Source organism: Phragmites australis, chromosome 23, assembly GCF_958298935.1.
Source record: "Phragmites australis chromosome 23, lpPhrAust1.1, whole genome shotgun sequence".
Classification (NCBI taxonomy): Eukaryota; Viridiplantae; Streptophyta; class Magnoliopsida; order Poales; family Poaceae; genus Phragmites; species Phragmites australis.
The window spans coordinates 14,422,887-14,443,519 of record NC_084943.1 but is presented as its reverse complement, the minus strand read 5'-3'; the positions used below and the strand labels follow the sequence as shown (position 1 = coordinate 14,443,519).

At 49.9% G+C, this 20,633-nt stretch overlaps 1 protein-coding gene and 1 pseudogene across 1 annotated transcript; both read right to left on the bottom strand.

Moving 5' to 3' along the window:
• Positions 1–1,200: 1,200 nt before the first annotated feature.
• On the bottom strand, positions 1,201–13,953 carry LOC133905998 (L-type lectin-domain containing receptor kinase IX.1-like; annotated as a pseudogene).
• Positions 13,954–19,725: 5,772 nt separating this feature from the next.
• On the bottom strand, positions 19,726–20,476 carry LOC133905997 (predicted GPI-anchored protein 58). Its single transcript, XM_062347810.1, has 2 exons — positions 20,040–20,476; positions 19,726–19,888 (listed from the first exon to the last, which is right to left on the bottom strand). Exons 1-2 carry the CDS (start codon positions 20,474–20,476, stop codon positions 19,726–19,728), a joined length of 600 nt encoding a protein of 199 aa, XP_062203794.1.
• Positions 20,477–20,633: the final 157 nt, after the last annotated feature.

Here is a 20,633-nt window from a genome sequence, read left to right as displayed (position 1 = left end):
TTGCTATTTGGAGAAGAGAGTAGGATGTTCTGCAACATTGGATAGCCACAACTATGTCCAGAAAAACAGGAGAAGTGGAGCCGTGGAGGTGGAGGATGGCGGACGGCCCTCACAGCTGGACGGGGACGGGAGATTGGCATTGGGCGTTGGTGACGCACTGACCCCGCGTCATGCAGGACAGTGGACGGGGATGAACCGACGCGGAGATGCCCCATGAGGGCATGCAGCCACGCTTGACACCGACGGAGAGCTCCGTCCTCGGGTGCAAGCGACAGACCTACCTCTTGGATCTAGATCCATTTTATGAGGCGACCTGGTGACGGCGGGTTGGCCCCTCGACGGACGGCGGAGGGCCGACGACGGAGATGCTCAGATGCAGGTGCTACATGGTGCGTGCTGGGGGCCGAGGGCACATGCAGGGGGTAGGGTGTTGGCCGCTGGGGAGATGGTCAGATGCGTTTGATTGCTCGGGGAAGGGGGGAGCAGAGGGATAGCGAGGGTGGTGTCGCTGGCGCAGCTCGGGAAGGAGGAGGAGGAGGCGGTAGCTCGGGAGTCTGGAGGGTAGAGGCGCGGGTGGGGTCGGGGAAGGGGGGGCGGAGGGAGAGCGGGGGAGGAGACGTGATTGCACAAGGGGCTCACCTGTGGCGCGGCTCTGTTAGACTATGTCCAAGGTTCCCGTCGGGGCAAAAATCTCATGCTCCCTTCAGCGCTCCAACAGTTTTCCTTCACGGTTTCTGTCACGAAGGAATTTTCAAAGTCATTCCCTTTAGGATGAGATTTTCTCTCTTTTCCCGTCACGATTCCCCTCGAAAAGAAGCTGTTAGAGATGAGAGAAAATAAAAGAAATAAAAACGGGGAAGAGAATTGGAAAGAAAACGAAGTAAAGGGAATATAGTTAGAGATGATCTTATATGAGAGAGAGGATGAGTGGACGGGAGACTTTGGGACTCAGAGTGGAATGGAATTTATTAAAAGAATTTAAATAGTAGAAATAGAGATTTTGATCATCAAAATTCTCCTCCATGCTCGCCGAAAAATCTCTCGCAGTCGCAGCAAAAAGTTTCCATGCCACGCTGACTTGACTTGTTAGTGGGGCTCATAGTGGTAAAGACTTGTCATGGCGACGGATTGCGCGATTTATCTTATACCAATATAATAATGCATCCAACACGATAAAAATAGTTTTAACGAGTAATAAATGTTTACAACAAATAAACTAGTATACTAGAAATCTTTCCATTATCTAAAAACTATACGAGAAATAATCAACGTTTTTTTAATTCCTGTACATTTTTCATCTCAATAAGGACGAAGCCTCCGTCGCGATGCTTGACCGTGTGGTGTCCGCTGCTGCCCGTCACGCCCCCAGATGCAGACAGGAAGCGATCGACCGGTGGCGTGAACGTCGCGATAAGCATCCTCGCAGGGAGGCTCGGCAATGGCGCCTCGAGCCGCAGCACGTTGACCGCCTGCCTGATGGAGGGCCTCATGGCACGATCAGGGTGCGCGCACCACAGCGCGGTGACCATCACGCGCTCCATCTCTTCACTGTCGAATTCGCCGTTCAACCTCGCGTCCGCAGCGTCAAGGATCAACCCACGGCCGTAAAATTCCCAGACCCATTGCACCAGGTGCATGGTGGCGTATTCTTCGGTGTCTTGTACCACCACGATTGGCCGCCGGCCGCACGCAATCTCGAGGACGACGACGCCGAAGCTGTAGACGTCGGATGTAATGCTGGCCGCTCCGGTGACCAAGCACTCTGGGTCCATGTACCCCCATCGTGCCGGCGAGCGCCGTGGTGTGTGACTCCCGTTCGTGGCCGACGAGCCTCGCGAGCCCGAAGTGGCCGAGCTTGGCGTTGAAGGAGGCGTCAAGCATAACGTTGCTTGATATCGCGGTGCAGAACGCACTGCTCCCAGTCCTGATGTAGGTACAGAAGTGCAGAACCGATTCCGAGCACGATCTTATGCCTAAACACTGTACTTATCACTGTAAATTGAAGCAAGGGACGATGGCAGATCAGGTAGAAAACAGAGCACGGGAGTAGTGTAGTACCTGAGCGGCCATGACAGTATGTTGTTCTGGTTGTCGATACGAGTGTCAAGGCTCCCGTTGGGCATGAACTCGTAGACAAGCAAGAGCTCGCCGCCACCATAGCACCAGCCGATGAGCTGCACGAGATTCCGATGCCTCAGACGGCTTATGATCTTCACCTCGGAAACGTACTCCTTCCTCCCCCTGCTTGGAGCTCTTGGACACCTTTTTTATGGCGACGTGAAGGTTCATATCCTTCAAGTACCCCTGGTAGACCGACCCGAAGCCTCCTTCGCCGAGCTTCTCCCCGTCGGAGAAGAAGCTGGTGGCGACTGCCAGGTCGTTATAGCGGAATCTCCTGGGCCCTATCCCGTTCTTGAACTCTTCTTCCAACGGCTCGTCCTCAGACACATCTAGTTCATGCTCTCTTGCCTTCTGCCTGCGGCGGCGAAGCAGGAACCATACTGAGAGGCCGACGCAGATGACGAAGGTCACGGAACCGATAGAGACGCCGGCCACCAGCGCCACCGGCCGGCCTGGGGAAGGCGGTGGGGTAGACGGTGGCTGCAGATTCGTAGCGGGCGGCGGCAGCGGCGGCGCTGCTATTGCAGGCGGAATGGTGATGCCGAGGTCTTCCCCGATCTTGTACGCCACATAGCACTGTAGCCCTTGACGGTGCCGTAGGTGTTGTTCGGGCGCGAGCTCGACAGCTCCGCGACGAACTTCGTGAGGCACTTGGTGCACTCTATGGCGTTCAGGTCCCTCGTGCACTGCGCCAGCCCGTACATCACCTGCGAGCTTCCCTGAGATTCTGTGTACGTCTCGCTCCCGTTCGCCAGCCGCAGCGGGGCGCTGGCGGCCTGCCCCGCGAGCCGGGTCATCAGCCTCCACCGCGTGGCGTTCATGATGGCCATGTCGTTGACGAAGGCGTCCCCACGGTGAGGTCGGCAACGGAGAGGAAGGACTCGTTGGAGTATTGGAGGACGCAGGCGTTGTAGCGGGCACTATATAAAACATCATATATGTGTGTGTATATATATATATATATATATACACACACACACCGCTGATTCATCAGTGTCTATTCAACAGTAACAGGTACTGTTGACATATCAGTACCGGTTCTTAAACTCATGCGTGTGAATAGCCACTGAGGAGTTGAGAACCGATACCGATAGACACTATCAGTACCAGTTTCGTATACTAACCGACATTGATGTGGTCCTACAGCATAAAGCTCGCCTTCTCCCCCAAGCACGATCAGAGCCGCTGCAAGTCCACAGAACAATGTCGTTCGTCCTTTTTGCCATATCTACTGTTGAAGGAATCAAAATTTAGACGAGTCAAGTACTCTAAGTTTAATATAATCTTCTATATTTATTTTTTAGATAGATTTACTTGGTAGATTGCTCTAGGGTTGATGCCTGCTGTTTGTTCTATGGTTTCTGGTTTAGAGATGTAATTGAGATCTAATTTATGAAAAGTTTACAACTTTGTCATTGTTAGATATATAGAGATGATCTACATTTAATTTTTAGTTGGATTTAGTTGCTATATTTCTCTAGATTTGAATTTAGATGGTCGTTCTTTGGTGTTAAATTTTGGAATTAGCAAGAGCTCTATTATGATATAAATTAGAAAAAGATCGATATTTTGTCATTATAGATGACTTAAGGAGTAAATTAATAGTCACATGTAAATATATGTGGGTGCATACATTAAAATCTATGAACAATTGTAAATTTATCACTACTAGAACCGTTATTGCCATTAAAAAATTGCAAAAAACCACTAGAACTATCATTCGATTGCCATCCTTACAAAGAATAAAAAATCAAGGAGGTATTTGCAAAATGCCCCTAGAATCTAGCTCCAATTTTTTATATGTGGCTTGCGTATATTTTCAATATTTTGAATTTAAATAATAATCCAGTGGATTTTCTCTGTTTATTAATTAACGTAGTCAATTTAACACAATTGATATAATACTGTGTTGTAGGGATACACGTCCACCCACGGGTCGCAATCGAACGTGGCAGCCTTTGGAAGGCGGGTCCCCTGACCCGACCCAAGTACCGGAAGGAGATGAGCCCTCAAATAGGGACCAATCAAGATGCGAGGTAATTCAATAAATTTATTCTAGATTTTCAAATGTTTAATAATTATAAGTTGAATGTGTTTAATTATAATGATTTGTAGATGAACTGGTCATGGATATACAAGGATCGAGGGCCATAGTTCTTTGTTGGCGTTGAGGATTTTCTGAGGGCTACGGCAGTGTATAAGAAGTCAAAAAGGAAGCGTGACGATCACTACATATGTTGTCTGTGTGTCGACTGCAAGAACGAGAAGCAGTTTTTAAACATAGAGCAGATCCGTGAACACTTGATTCACATAGGTTTCAAGGCTTGCTATATCCGTTGTACTAAGCACGGTAAACTTGATGATGTTGGACGTGAAGGGCAATCAACAGTCGAAGAAGACATAAGCAATGATATGAAAGCTAACAAAGACTTCAATATATCGGTATTTGAAGATACTTTTTTTTCGAAAATGATGGAGGGGACACTTTTGTTGGCAATAATGAAGACGGCTAAGAGCAAATGTTGCGCGATTGGGAGGGGGACTTCACCAGGGAAAGACAACATCAAAAGTTCCAGCGCATGGTAGAGGACTCTAAAACACTAGTTTACTCTAACTGTAAAGATGAGCACAGCAAGTTGCATGTGGTGCTGACACTGATGCAAATGAAGGCTAGCAATAGTTGGGCCAATAATGGCTTCAATGAATTATTAGAATTCTTGAGGGAATTGCTTCTAAGGGGGAACATGTTGCCCGAAAATACGTACCATACCAAGCAGGTTGTCTGCCTGTTGGGATTGGAAGTAGAGAAAATACATGCATGTGGAAACGACTGCATGTGGTTTCGCGGCGAGGATGCAGACTTGGAATCATGTTGCGTTTGCAATGTACCACGGTACAAGCGCAACGTTGATGACATCGAGAGCGATGGTGTGGGGGTGAAGAGAAAGAAGAAAAGACCCCCTGCTAAGGTGGTTTGGCATTTCCCTATAATCCCCCGTTTGAAATGATTGTTTGCTAACAGGGCGAATGCTGAGTTGATGCGATGGCACGCTGAACAGCGCAAGAAAGATGGAATGCTTAGACACCCTGCTGATGACATGCAATTGAGGAGATTCGATTCAAAATACAAGGAATTCAGAGATAACATGAGGAATATAAGGTTCGGATTAAGTACGGATGGGATAAATTCTTTCGGCGACACGAGAAGTACTCATAGCACTTGGCCCATGATTCTCTATATGGACAACCTTCCACTTTGGATGTGCTTGAACCAGAAGTAGCTTATGATGCCTTTGCTAATTAGTGGGCTGAATCAACCAGGCAACGATATTGATGTGTACCTCAAACTATTATTTGAAGATCTTCTTGTATTGTGAAAAGATGGCGTACGGGTATGGAATGAGTACAAACGTGAGAATTTCACCCTGCACGCAATGCTATTCGTAACGATCTCAGATTGCCCGCTCTTGGTAACCTATCAGGGCAAACTGTAAAATGGTACAACAAATGTGTTCAGTGCTTGGAGGAAACAGGGGGGAGGGGGCAGTGGCTGACGAACAATCGAAAAATGATCTTCATGGGTCACCGTAGGTTCCTTCGTCCAAATCACCCATACCGCAAGAATAAAAGAGCTTTTGACGGGACAGTGGAGCATCGTCAAGTTCCAAAGATTCGCACTGAAGAACAGGTATTTAAGATGGTAAAGACACTTAGAGTTGTACTTGAAAAGGGGCCAGGCAGTTAAAAAATCCCAGCTAGACAACATGCTCCTATATGGAAAAAGTTATCAATGTTTTGGTTGCTGCCTTAATAGAAGTATCTTATGGTCCGACACGCAATTGATGTCATGCACATGGAGAAGAATGTGTTTGATAGCTTGATTGGTACCTTATTCGACATATCCGGCAAAACAAAAGATACATTAAATGCACGATTGGACCTGGAAGAAATGAACCTCAGGAAGGACCTACATTACATACAATTAGAGAACAGTAAAAAGAAACTTCTCACAGCTTGCTACACTATGAGCAAGGAAGAGAAGATCCATCTGTGTGGTTGCCAGCGTGATGTCAAAGTTCTGACTAATTACTCGTCCAACATCAGGAGCTTAGTAAACATGAAAGATAAGAAGTTAGTTGGCATGAAGTCTCATGATTGTCACATGATGATGACACAGATGGTTCCAGTTGCAATTAGAGGTATTCTGTTGGATAAGATCCGAGACTCAATCATAAAGTTGTGTTCGTTCTTCAACGCAATTTCACAGAAGGTCATTAATCCGAACAAACTGGCAAAGCTGCAGGAACACGTGGTCCATACTATATGTCAGTTTGAGACTATTTTCCCTCCGATATTTCTTGATATAATGCCTCATCTAATTGTTCACATTGTGGGTGAGATAAAGAGCCTTGGTCCCGTGTTTCTGCATCAGATGTATCCTTTCGAAAGGTTTATGGGGGGGTACTGAAGAAATATGTTCGTAACCGAGGTCGCCCAGAAGGTTGCATTGCTCAAGGGTGGAGTACAGAGGAGGTCATTGAGTTTTGCATTGACTATATGAAACTGAACGCGATTGATATGCCTATATCTCGCTATGAGGGAAGGCTAAAAGGGAAAGAGACGATAGGTCATACTTCAATCCATATCAAAAATCGTGTTTCATTCACTAAAGCACACTTTGCAGTTCTGCAACAATCACATGTAGTGAGCCCGTATGTTAATATGCACGTGAGCATACTACGCTCCACAAATCCAACGAAGTCAGATGATTGGATTGCAAAAGAGCACAGAGATAATTTTGGTAATTGGTTACGTCAACACATGATGGGTAAGGATACTGGAGATGCTCTGTTGGAACTACTGGCTAATGGGCCGTCAACTACGATTCGCACATTCCAAGCATACGAGATCAATGGCTATACATTTTATACGAGAGCACAAGACAGCAAGAGCACTAATCAAAATAGCAGTGTCCGTATTGATGCCTACGACCGCGCTGGCAACAGGGAGACCTACTATGGATTCATAGAGTAGATTTGGGAGCTTGAATATGGCAAGTTGATGGTCCCTCTATTTCGGTGCCAATGGGTCAGACTCCCAGGGGGAGTCAAGGTCGACAAGTATGGTATGATTACCGTAGACCTCAAACTCGTCGGATACAGAGAACAACCATTTGTGCTTGACAAAGATGTTGCACAAGTCTTCTATGTAAAGGACCCGGACCCAGCTAACAAGGAGGAGTGTCACGTGGTTCTTCAAGGAAAACAAAAGATTGTTAGTGTTGAGGATGTTATTGATGAAGAAGACTACGACAAATTTGATGACCTGCCTCCTTTTGGAGAGAATGACGAACTTCCTCTCATTGATGACACTGAGGAAGCTACCTACATACGTCGTGACCATAATAAAGCATTAATCGTTTAATGAAAGCAGCTTTCATGTATTTGGTGACCGTAATAAGGAGTAACTTTTTGAAAGTTCAGATCTGAGTGTCGAACCAGGCGATCGGGCTTATGTGACACCACACTTTTCTCTTGTTGGAAATCTAAACTATTAAGTTTGTGTATGTTTGATTTGGTTAAAATTCAAATTTAGTGCACTTTCCATACATGCAAGTATTCATTACTTTTTGTATGTACTTGGACACTACAAGTATTGTGCATCAATTTCACACAAAACCTAATTTCCGTTATATTGTGCACATTTCATGCAAGCAAGTATTCATTAATATTACAAATTTAAAATATACAAAATCAACTATGACACTAATATTACAAATATGAATTGGTTAGAATTCAAATTGGATTAAAAGGAGAAAATCAAATGAAGAGCAAAAACTCACAAAGGTAACCAAGAATCAGTGGTTAACGTTAATTTTCATGTAAAGAGAAAGAAAAATTAAGTTTAACATAATTGGTTTCACAGGTTTTTTATACGGATATTTTATAATTTCATTACGGAATTAATAAATTAATTCAATGAACATTTCATGTATGAAAGTATTTTTATCATGTAAGCGACAGTAATACAAACTCAACAAATTTGGTTTCATATTTTCTCAACTCTAATAATTTTTCTATGAATTTTTCAAGTTTTCAGCCGAATTTAACCATAGAAGAATATTTCAAGGGAAAAAATATTTATCAGTGCTGGTTCTAAGTAGTAACCGGTACTGATACTCAAAATATTAGTGCTGAGAACCGGCACTGATACGTGCATCAGTGCCGGTTCGAACTTTAACAAAATGTATATCAATAAGTAACAAGTGCTCACATCACCATCTCCCACATCCTGAACCACAAACCATACTCAAAACTCTACGACCAGGTGCAAATGAAAGAATAGCATGCTCATAACCGAGAGCACGACAGTTCAAACTGTTTATACACCCTGCAGGGGATACTCCTGGACCCACATGACTCGGGGACCATACGGCTTGTCCCACCCGCTAAAGTGCACACAAGGGGGTATCCGTGTCAACATTTCCCAACCAGCCCCAACCGTGTGCTGCATGCATCGCTCGGCCCAGCGGTACTAGAACTACTCACGGAGAAAACTAGTACCACTTACAAGCACACCTGCTCACACCGCCGATGTTCAGGCCCCACAATGCCACAACTGCAAAGGTATTCGGCTCGCCATACCATTAGATCGGCATGTGGTGAGAAAGGTAAGTGCTAAAGCCAACTACCCCGATGATAGGCCTTAAACGATGCAAGCGGTCTACGGTATCCGGTCTTCCTCTACCGGCCTACTCAGGGGAACTCCACATCTGGGCAGGACAAAACACCATCCTAGCACCACCCACATCTTGTCTCATACTCACCACTTACACAACCATCTCAACCTCAACAAGTGTGTGTAACCATAAGAAGGTCATATGCTCGCGAACAACGAAACGCGTCATCGTTCGACTTCTACCGAATGACCTAAGCATGGCTAAGCATATAAGTCGAACTCGTGTCTAGACATTGACAACACCTCAAGGCTACAAGGAATGTAAATACATAAGTATTCAAAGTAGAAGAATGCAATCAGCATAGGTTCTAACCATTGGTACCCGACACTGAGTCACTAAACATGCATACATACATAAGCACATTTCATCAATTTTAGACTTATCTAATTACACAAGAGGGATCAATATGCTTAGTTGCTTGCCTTGCTGTTTAGGTGGCTGCTCAAAATCTCCTTCGCTCTCTTGGAACACCGGCTTGATGTTCTCTAAAAAGAATAACGTGTGCAATACCATGAGTGTGGATGAAATGTAACAATGCATGCCATAGGATGCCCAAAACATGTTAAAAGAGCAAACATGCGAGCTAGAACAAAATTGGGACTCAAACCAATTTGAAAAGTGGCTGAAAATGCGGAACCTCCGGACATATGCGGACTATCCGCAAAATTATGCAGAACATCCGGATTTGCGCAACTTAGGCAAACTCTGGACTATCTGGACTTTTCTCTGGTTACTCCGTACATGTGCGGACCCTCCGAACTTTTATCCGAACACTCTGAACCTGGCTAAAAATGTGTTTTTGATGATTCGCCGATCGATTCAACTCCAAACTAGAATCTATGCTACATACACCTGTGCATATACCATACCAAACGTTTTAGACTAACTTTGCAGGTTAACCCTAAGGAAATCTTGAACACAATTCAAAATACCATTTTTCCAGAAAGTGCGGACCCTCCACACTTTGGTGCGGACTATCCGCACTTTTATGCGGATACTCCGCACTTCCCAAAACTCTCCTGATTTGGGGAAAAACTTGCCAAATCGAAATGTGATCTTGTTCAAACTAAAGAGGAACATGTTTGGGATGGTTTATGGAGTCTAGAATTCATTCATCAACCTAGTAACTCGATTCTTAGCTCAAAACTCATCTAAATCTTCATTTTCACCCAAAACCTCAAAAACTCATGAACTTTGCTAAAACTTGAAATCGATCAACGAAACCATGAATTCTTGTCATGGGGAGCCTAAGAGACTTACTCAAGATGCTTTTGGAGTTGGGTGACCGTTGAGGAGTGGAGGAAATGGAGGGAAATCGAAGAACTCCGGTGTTCCTTGTGCTTCAACCAAGAACACCAAAAGACATCAAATTTGACTTGAATATTTAGAGAAAACAAAAATGAATTGGATGGATGAGTAGCTTATGAGCTCTAGAATATAATGGTACCACATGCATACCTTCAATCCTTCTCTAGAGCTCGGATTTTGGAAGAAAATGGAGAGAGGGAGTAAGAGCTTGAGTGGGAGGGGGAGCTGCAGCTACTACTGCACGTGTGGGAGTGAGGGAGCAGGTGGGAGAGAGAGAGAGAGGGCAGGTGGGCTGACCATTTGAGTAGTTGGAGGGTGGGGCCACATGTGGGGCCCATAGGTAAGTGAAAATGGTCCATTTTCGCTGCGAATTCAATCATTTTCTCTTCTGGATTTCTTTCCCTCATCCAAATGATTTCAATGAATTGCATTAGTATTTTGAATTATAATTATGCAAAATTAAACATAATACTTAAAAAGCATGATTATGCTTAATTGCGTGATTAAGAATTTGGGACGTGACAAACCTCCCCCCCCCCCTAAAAGGAATCTCGCCCCAAGATTCGGCACGAGTCGGGGAAGAACGCGATGAGTCTAGGAACCACGCTGTGAGAGATAGAATCCAATGCATATTTCCATTCAACAAGGCAATGAACACATACATGCGAAATGTTCCAACTGTGCAAAATTTACAACGGCTTTTCCAAGTCTTCAAAGAGCTCGGGATACTTGGAGTGGATCTTATCCTCACACTCCCAAGTTGCCTCGTCTTCCGAGTGGTTGCTCCATTGGACTTTGATGAATTTGATGGAACTTCGCCGCGTCTTGCGCTCGGCTTCACCCAAAAATCCTTATCGGTCGCTCGCAATACGACAAATCCGGCTGAAACTCCTGAGGTGCAATATCAATGACCTCGGTTGGAACTCGGAGGCATTTCTTCAGTTGTGACACATGGAAGACGTTATGCATAGCGGAGAGGGACGGAGGCAAGTCCAGTTGATATGCCACCTCTCCATGTTGAGCCACAATCTGGAATGGTCCCACGTATTGAGGCGCTAACTTGCCTTGGACTTGGAATCGGCGAACACCCTTGAGCGGTGAAACCTTGAGATACACATGATCTCCAATTGCGAACTCGAGGTCTCGGTGACGACGATCCGCATAGCTCTTTTATCGGGATTGAGCCGTGAGAAGACTCTTACGGATATTCAGAACATGATCTTCCGCCTCCTTGACCAAATCTGAACCTAGAAAAGCCCATTCACCAGATTCAGACCACTTCAACGGCGTTCAGCATCTTCGGCCATAGAGAGCTTCAAACGGTAACATCTCGATGCTCGCTTGAAAGCTATTGTTGTAGGAGAATTCCGCGAATGGAAAGCATAGGTCCCACTTCTTCCCATAAGTGAGAACACATGCACGGAGCATATCTTCAAGAATCTGATTCACCCGCTCAGTTTGACCGTCTGTCTGAGGATGAAATATCGTGCTGTGAAAAAGCTCGATTTCCATAGCCTCTTCGAAGCTCCTCTAGAAATAAGAAGTGAACTACATGCCTCGATCGGAGACAATCTTTTTTGGAATACCATGAAGGCAAACTATCCTGGTGAGGTACAACTCCGCATATTGCTTGGCCGAAAATGTGGTATTGATGGGCAAGAAATGAGCGGACTTCGTCAATCGGTCCACAATCACCCATATAGAGTCGTACCCATTAGAGGTCTTCGACAAGCTGGTAATGAAATCCATTCCAATTTCCTCCCACTTTCAGGAAGGAATGGGCAAAGGCTGAAGCATACCGGTTGGCTTGAGGTGCTCGGCCTTTACCCTTCGGCAGACATCACACTCGGAGACATACCGAGTGATTTCTCGCTTCTTGCAAGTCCACCAAAATCTTAGCTTGAGGTCTTGATATATTTTTGTGATTCCTGGATGAATAGAGAGCAATGAATCATGAGCCTCATCAAGAATCTTCTTCCTCAAAGCCTCAACCTTCGGAACCATGAGACGGTTCCCAAACCACAGAATGCCCTACTCATCTTCAAAATAGCATAAGGCCTGATCGATCTTCATCTTCTCTCTGATTAGGGCCATGCCTTTGTCCTCCTTCTGAGCTACCTTGATCTCATCTAGAAGAGTGGACTGATCTCTAGGTTGGCAATGAATCCATCTGTGACCATCTCGAGCCCAAGCCAGTGGAACTCATCACAAAGTGTGGAATTTCCGGGCTCGACCCTAAGACAATGGCAATGAGCTTTCTGGCTCAAGGCATCAGCGACAACATTCGCCTTGCCGGGATGGTAGTGCACCTCTAGCTCATAATCCTTGATCAGTTCGAGCCACCTTCGCTGCCTCATATTCAGATCCGCCTGTGTGAAGATGTACTTGAGGCTTTTGTGATCCGTGTAGATACGGCACAAGTTTCCCAGCAAGTAATGACGCCAAATCTTCAGAGCGTGCATGACAGCAGCAAGCTCTAAGTCATGCGTCGGATAATTCTCCTCATGATGCTTCAATTGACGTGAGGCATAAACTACGACCTGGCCTTCTTGCATAAGAACGCAGCCGAGGCCCATGCGAGAAGCATCACAATAGACGTCAAAGCCCTTGTCCACATCAGGCTGAGCGAGAACGGAAGTGGTCATAAGCAGCATCTTCAAGGTTTGAACGGCGAACTCACACTCACTTGACCACTCGAACTGGTTGCCCTACTTCACCAATTCGGTCATTGGCTTGGCAATTTTGGAGAAGTTCTCGATGAATCGGCGGTAATAGCTCGTAAGTCCGAGAAAACTCCAAATGTTAGTGACATTCTTGGGTTGCACCCAATTGAGCACATCATGCACCTTGCTTGGGTCAACTGCAACACTATTCTCTGACAAAACATGACCTAGAAAAGCCACCTCCCTAAGCCAAAACTCGCATTTGCTGAACTTGGCATAAAGTTGATGGTCTCTAAGCTGGCCAAGAACAATATGGAGGTGCTCTACATGCTCTGCATCAGTCTTGGAGTATATAAGAATGTCATCAATGAAAACCATGACAAACTTATCCAATTCATCCATGAACATCATGTTCATCAAGTACACGAAGAATGCTGGCGCATTCATCAATCCAAAGGACATGAGGGTGAATTCATACAGGCCATAGCGAGTCAAGAAAGCCGTCTTCGAAATATCCTTCGGTCGGACTTTGATCTGATGATAGCCCAGTCTTAAGTCAATCTTCGAGAAAACTCGGGCTTCAGTCAATTGATCAAACAGAATATCAATCCTAGAGAGAGGATATTTGTTCTTGATAGTGACCTCATTCAACGGACGGTAATCAACACACATCCGCAGGGTACCATCCTTCTTCTTTACAAAAAGTGCCGAGCATCCCCAAGGTGAGGAGCTCGGACGAATGAACCCCTTCTCCAGCAACTCCTTCAACTACTTCTTCAGTTTCGCTAATTCATTAGGTGGCATCCGATACGACCTCTTCGAGACTGGCGTTGTTCCGGGCATGAGATCAATAGAGAACTCGACTACTCGATCGGGCGACATTCTTGGCAACTCATCCAGAAAGACATCCGGGAATTCCCACACCACAGAAATACTCATCATGTCTACGATGGGGACAACCTTCAGGGCGAAGAGACAATATTTGACACCCTCAAGCTTCAATTGAATTCGGGTGCTGGACGAACCACTTAGAGTAACTTTCCACTGGGCACAATCCATAATAGCTTCATTTTTGGTGAGCCAGTTCATTCCCAAAATGACATCTATCCCCTTTGAGTCCATCACCAGTAAGTTTGCACCAAAATGCGTCTCATTGATAATGACCGAGGCTCTGGGCACACATTGACTCACTAGAATCTTGGCCCCGGGTGCATCATGACATACGGTGAAGTGGTGGCACTGACTTTCAGCCCATGCCGCCAGGTATATCTCGTAGCTATGAAGGAGTGAGAGGCCCCGGAATCAAACAGAACCAATGTAGGAATAATGATAGAATTGAAACTTATACTCAACGTACCCATCAGGACGGTATCACCCTCCTGAACCTCGTCGATGTTGGTGTGGCGTGCTCAGCCAAGCTTGGGGACGTGGGTCGCCTGAGAGGACTGTGGCGCAAACTGAGCCGGTGGTGGCCTTGGGGCTATCACCGCCGCTCCTGGCCTCAGTTAGGGGTAATCCCGAGCGTAGTGGCCAACACGGCCTCAATTGTAGTACAGGCCACCGGGACCACCTGTCACGCTCACTTGGGAGCGGACAGGTCTTGTAGGTTGTCCTTGTGGAGCGGAGAAGGACGGATGCTGCACTAACCACATCAATCATAGAGCAGTCGATGCTAACACGTGAGATGGTGGAGGTTGACTCTCAGTGGAGGCACGTTGAGTGCTCCCACTCATGGAAGGCGAGGGACCCCTCTTGCGCTTCTTCTCCTCCTAGTGGTTCTTGAGCTTGAACTCTAGCGTGAGCGAGTGTCGACGACATGGGAACCAGGGGTCCCCGAGTCCCGAGTCCAGGACAGCAGAGTGCCACGTGGCGCCCTCTATTGGGGATTGTCTCTCCGAGGTCCGAGAAGACCAAGTTCTGGGAGAGGACACTCGGGGCTATGAACAGTGGTCCCCAAGGACCCGAGAAGACCAAATTTTGGGAGAGGGCGCTCGGGGCCATGAACAGTGGTCCCCGAGTACCCGAGTTCCCTGAGGACCCGAGAAGTACAAGTTCTGGAAGAGGGCGCTCGGGGTCATGAATAGTGGTCCCCGAGTACTCGCGTTCCCCGAGGACTTGAGAAGTACAAGTTCTGGGAGAGGGCGCTCGGGGCCATGAACAGTGGTCACTGAGCACCCGAGTTCCCCGATGACCCGAGCAGACACAGTTCCGGAAGAGGGCGCTCGGGGCCACGAACAGTGGTCCCCAAGCACCCGATTTCCCCGATAATCGTGGAATGGCATATTCGAGAGAGAGTGCTCAGGGCTATGAGCAGTAGTCCCCGAGCACTCACAGTTCACCGAGGACCTGAGAAGCCCCTTGCTGGTGGACCCCACAAGGGCTCAGCGGTGAGGTGTCAATTGGTGAGAGGCCCGATGCGGCATTTAAGAGGGAGCATGGCCTGTCACTTCCAACCACTCCCCCCACGCCTGTTGTCAGTCCCTGCCACTGCCTGGCAGGGAGGCGTGGGAGCATTTAATGCGGCGGGTCCCATCGCGCGTCATCTGGCGCGCCTCGGTATAACGTTGCAGGGCTCGAGGCATATCCCCTACCGCTCTGCTGTGTCAAGCTCGCTCTGACCGGGCGGGCACATGGGGTTGCTCGGCAACTGTCCGAGGGTACTTAAAAGAAAACATCCTTCCCGGGGATGATGCCTCTACGGAGAGGATTGCACGGCAGTTGAAACGCTATGCCATAGTAGATGGGGATCTCTACAGGCGCGGCACGGACGCTGTCCTCCTGAAATGCATCACCCGGGCAGAAGACGGTGAGCTCCTCACTGAGATCCACGAGGGCGAGTGTGGTGGCCATGCATCGTTCCACATGCTGGTCGGGAAGGTCTTTCGGCAAGGCTTCTACTAGCCTACAACTCTCCAGGACACTTCCAAGTTGGTTCGACGCTGCAAGGCATGCCAGTTCCACGCAAAGCAGATTCACCAGCCAGCTCAGGCTCTCCATACCATCCCCCTGTCATGGCCCTTCGCGGTCTGGGGGCTGGACATCCTGGGTCCATTCCCCCGAGCAATCGGGGGCTATGAGTACCTCTACGTCGCCATCGACAAGTTTACCAAGTGGCCGGAGGCGGTCCCAGTTATCGAGGTTACCAAGAACACGGCGCTTCAATTCATCCGTGGTATCACAAGTTGCTTCGGCGTCCCGAATAGAATCATCACCGACAATGGCACCCAGTTCACAAGTACCCTGTTCGGGGACTACTGCGAGGACCTTGACATCAAGCTCTGATGCGCCTCTGTCGCTCATCCTCGGAGCAATGGGCAGGTCGAGTGTGCGAATGCTGAGATACTAAAGGGGCTCAAAACCCGAACCTACGACGTGCTCGCAAAGCATGGGAAAGGGTGGATCGACGAGCTACCTGCTGTGTTGTGGGCCAACCGGACCACGCCCAGCCGCACCACCAGGGAGACTCCGTTCTTGCTCGTGTATGGCGCTGAGGCGGTCCTTCCCTCCGAGCTCACTCTTGGCTCCCCTTGGGTGAATGCTTACTCAGAAGGTGAACAGGAACAGCAAATATGCGACGACGTCGAGTACTTGGAGGAGCGTCGGCGGCGAGCCACCGTCCGAGCAGCCCGATACCAACAGAGCCTGCGGTGCTATCATGAGCGTCACATCCGGGCCCAGTCACTCGAGGTTGGGGATCCAGTTCTCCGACGCGCCCAAACGCGCGAAGGAAAGAATAAACTCTCCCCCATGTGGGAAGGCCCCTTCATCGTGACCGGTGCCCCGCGACAAGGCTCATTTCGGCTGGCCAGAGAGGACAGGCAGCCGCTCCCAAACGCATGGAATATCGAGCATCTATGCAAATTTTATCCCTAAGTAGACATGTTCGTGCTCGGGCCAACTAGGCCAGGGGTCCCCCCTGCCCAAGTTGGCCGGGGGCTACCACCAACCATGTAAGTTACCACTTCTATACAAATTGTCAATATACACTCTTATTCCAAGTTTTCTCTCTGTAATCCATATGTTTAATCTGTTTGGTGAGATGCTCGATTTGTGCGAGAAAACATGCTTTCTCATTTTTCCCATTGATAAAAATGGATCCCGGTCAGTATGCGCGCAGGTAGTAGCGGCTGACTTAAGTCTATCATGGTAGGTTGTGATGCCTAGTTGCTCGGTAGTACCCCAAGCACTACCGAGCCTCTAGGGTTCTCGGGTAATCCTACTTCTTGAGCAAAGAGTGGTCGGGACTGCCTAGACCCCAGGGGCGAGCTATCGGTCATTCCTACCCTAGGCACCACCAAACCATTGGACCTCTTGGTTATACCTCTGTCTGTAAACTTTGCCGGTTCGGGTATTCGAGAGATCTCGGGTAAAAAATGAGAGCAGTCTATAATGAGTACCGCAGCACCAAACAAAGAGTCGTTGCCTATTTCTTAAGTTTACAGATCAACAAACAAAAACCAAGCAGCCCGACCCCGAGGGCCTCAGTGCCCAGGGCGCTGCTCGAACCTACGGGGTCCTCGGGTAATCCTACCGCTCGAACATGAGTGGTCGGGACCGCCTAGCCCCTGGTTCTCTCACCTGCCTTCCACAACTCGGGCGCTCCGTACGATGAAACAAACGTTCCCGGGCGCCCTGAGGTTGGGGCATTTACCCCCTCCTGGATCGGTCGGCCGGAAGGCTGACAGCTGTCCAGTGAGTAACTAAAAGTTATATGAATTTTGTTTCATACATACGCACCAAATTATTGTTCCCAAGTTGTCCTCGAGACCCTCGCATGCTAATCTGTTCGGTGAGACGGTCTCCTCGCACGCAAAACCCTGCCCGCATGCCCGCTTTCCTGGAACAACAAAAACAAATAGTAGTCAATGTACCGTACAGGTGGCGATGTCTGACCGAGGTCCTTTATGGTGGCCGTGGTGTTCGGCCGGGTTGGCAGTACCCCGAGCACTACTGAGTCTCTGGGATTCTCGGGTAATCCTACCGCTTGAGCAAAGAGTGGTCGGGACCACCTAGACTCCAGGGGCGGGCTGTCGGTGCTCGGTCTGGTCAGTCCTACCCTGGACACCACCAAACCGTGGGAACTCTTGGTCATGCTTACGCCCACACGTGTCTCCGGTCTGCTCGCCTGAGAGGTCGCAAGGTGGAAAGTGTTCACTGGTCACGGCGTGCACCGTGCTGGATGGACTTGTCTCTCGAGCAAAGAAGTTCGTGTCTATGTCTCTGACTTAGCAGCTGCAGACTTGCGAGACCTCGGGGGTTGGGCACTCAGGTGGTCCCACTACTCGTACGATGAGTGGTCGGGGCAACTCAATTCTCTGGGGAAGAAGGCCGGGCTCTGTCTGGCCAGTGCATCTCGGGAGATCAAGCAAAAAGACAACAATATAAAGACAAACACAGTGGAGTTTCGATCCTAAAGAAAGCCTTCTACTATATTCAAAGAAATTGTTCTGGAGGGGATCACTCCCACATTTACAATGTTCCAAAAACAAAAAACCTAACTATCTGCAGGCTCTGGAGGACGCAAAGACATGTCGCTGCTGCCGCCGCTGCTCAGTTCCGGCTCTGGCTCCTGCATAAAACACGCCGCCACCTCAGCAGCGACGTTGCGGATGGCTTCCCGGGCGGCGGATTCCTCGACCTCGACCACGCCCTGCCGGACCGGCTTCAGCGGGAAGGCGGGGTCTCAGCTGCGATAGCAGGCGAGAACGTGCTTGGCCACCGATTGGGCCACAGCACGCCCCTCCTGGGACGCCAGCTCCTGCACAACATTTGGAAGAGCCTCGAGGCGCTGGGCGATCTCCGCAAAGACGAGGGCGAGGTGGCCGATCGTCCCCTTGTCCAGCCCCTTCTCGCCCATGTGCACGTGCCCGAGCCCAGCTGCCTTCACGGAGTTCCATGCCCGCTGGAGGATGTCCCGCATCATCATCTTCACGTTAGTCCACCCGGCAATGACAATCTCGAGCTCGTCCTTTGCACTCCACAACAGGTCTTTGAGGCTGGTGCCGTCGGCTGCGCTGATCGGGACGCCCCTCGCGGGCTGGTTCTCGGCTTGGGCTCGCTCCACCTGCTTGGCCCGGGCCTCGACGGCCCGCTCTTGGGCAGCCACATCGCCCTCCCGCTTCGCGACCAGCTCCTCTCGGGCGGCGAGAGCCGACAATGCCGAGGCACCTTCCTCCTCGCGCCGCATAATCTGCTCCTCCCGGGCATCAAGGGCCACCGCTGTTATTTCGATGTATGTCTCACGTACCGCGACCTCCTCCTCCCGGCAGAGGACTTCAGCGCGGCCATGCTCGAGCTCGTCGTTCTGGCGGGCCAAGTTCGCCTGAGAAAACCGCACAGCCTCCTCCCTTTTGCCGGCCGCCTCCTCTCGAGACAGCAGCTGCCGCTCCCGAGCAAGCAGCTCCGTGGCCCTCCTCCAGGATGCTTGGTCGCACTCGGTCACGAGCCGCTCCATGCGGCTGGCCTTCTCCAACGCGGCGATGGCCTTGTCGCATGTCTCCTCCAGCACTTCCCGCTCCTCGACCACCTCGCGCATTGACTTCTCATAAGATGCGCGGGCCGAGGCGATACAGGTCTCCAAAAGTTTCCCGACCTCTTCCAGCCGGCCCCTCTCTTACACCAGAGCGGCGAGCTCTTTGTCGAGCTCGGCCCGCTCCACCACCACGACCACTTCGAGCCGCTCGATGACCTCCCGGGTGCTTCCCAGCACCTCCGGGAGGGGTTCCAGGGCCTGGTCAGAAGGTGGTCGTGGCTGGGTCCCCTGCAGGCCCTCTCGGCAGAGGCGCTTGGGGTCCCTGACGGCCGCCGCGTCTGTGCCGCCCTCGTTGCGACCACCTCCCCCGTGGCCACTCGCTCCGTCCTCGGAGTGCTCAAGGCAGGATCGGTCGGCGCCTGCTACTCGGGACCGGCCAGGGCCCTCGGCTCAGTGCTGGCTGGTCCCCTCGGCTCCGGGTCCGCTGGCACGCTCGGCTCTGGAATAGGCGTGCTTGGCCCCGGAGCAGGGACTTGCCTCGGCTCCTCTGGTTGCCTTTGGCCTCCTGCGGGGTCCTTGGGCGGCCTAAAAACAAAAAAAGGTTAGTGACAAACTAACATCTGGGTAGATATGCTCAAGACAGAAAGGGAGCTTACATGGTCTTTGGCCCGCGGTACTGCCACCGGGACTTCGGGATCCAGAAGTCAGGGCCCTGCGGCTTCGGTCTGGGCTTTGCCTTCCTCCTCTTCGGGGGAGGGCTCTGGCCCTCAGGCCGTTGTGGGCCACCCCAGTGGCCGCCCCGGAGCCTTTCTCCAGCGGCTGGTTGGCCTGGCTGCTAGCCATTGCGCCGCCAGCCGGGCCCTGGCCCTCGGGCTCCCACACCCTAGATCTGGCCTCCATCTCGGACTCCGCTCCCGAAGATTGGCCACCTCGGCCACCCTCCGTCAGACTGCCCACCGCCAGATGTTGTCGCAGAGGTGACGGCGACGACGATGAAGACGGCTGAGGGACGTATGCCCGGGGATGCTTCCCCTTCTCTCCTCGGGCCGCTGGCCTGCTACTTTCGGCAGCAGCGCCCCGCCCTATGTTGTCATCCACCCCGGGGATCTGTATGGTCCCGGGGTTCTGGCGTCTTGGACGATCCACCAGTCCTTGGGCGTCGAACTCCGGCATAGATGCTTGCAGTGCCGCCCGGCCCGGATCCGCGCAGAGCGCCAGCTCCTCTCAGGGCAGGACCGCCCGGGCGAGGTCGTCGACGCCGATCACCACCTTCAACAGGGTCGCTGGCGCCCCCTCGTCGTGGGTCCTCGTGATGTCACCCAAGCTAGTG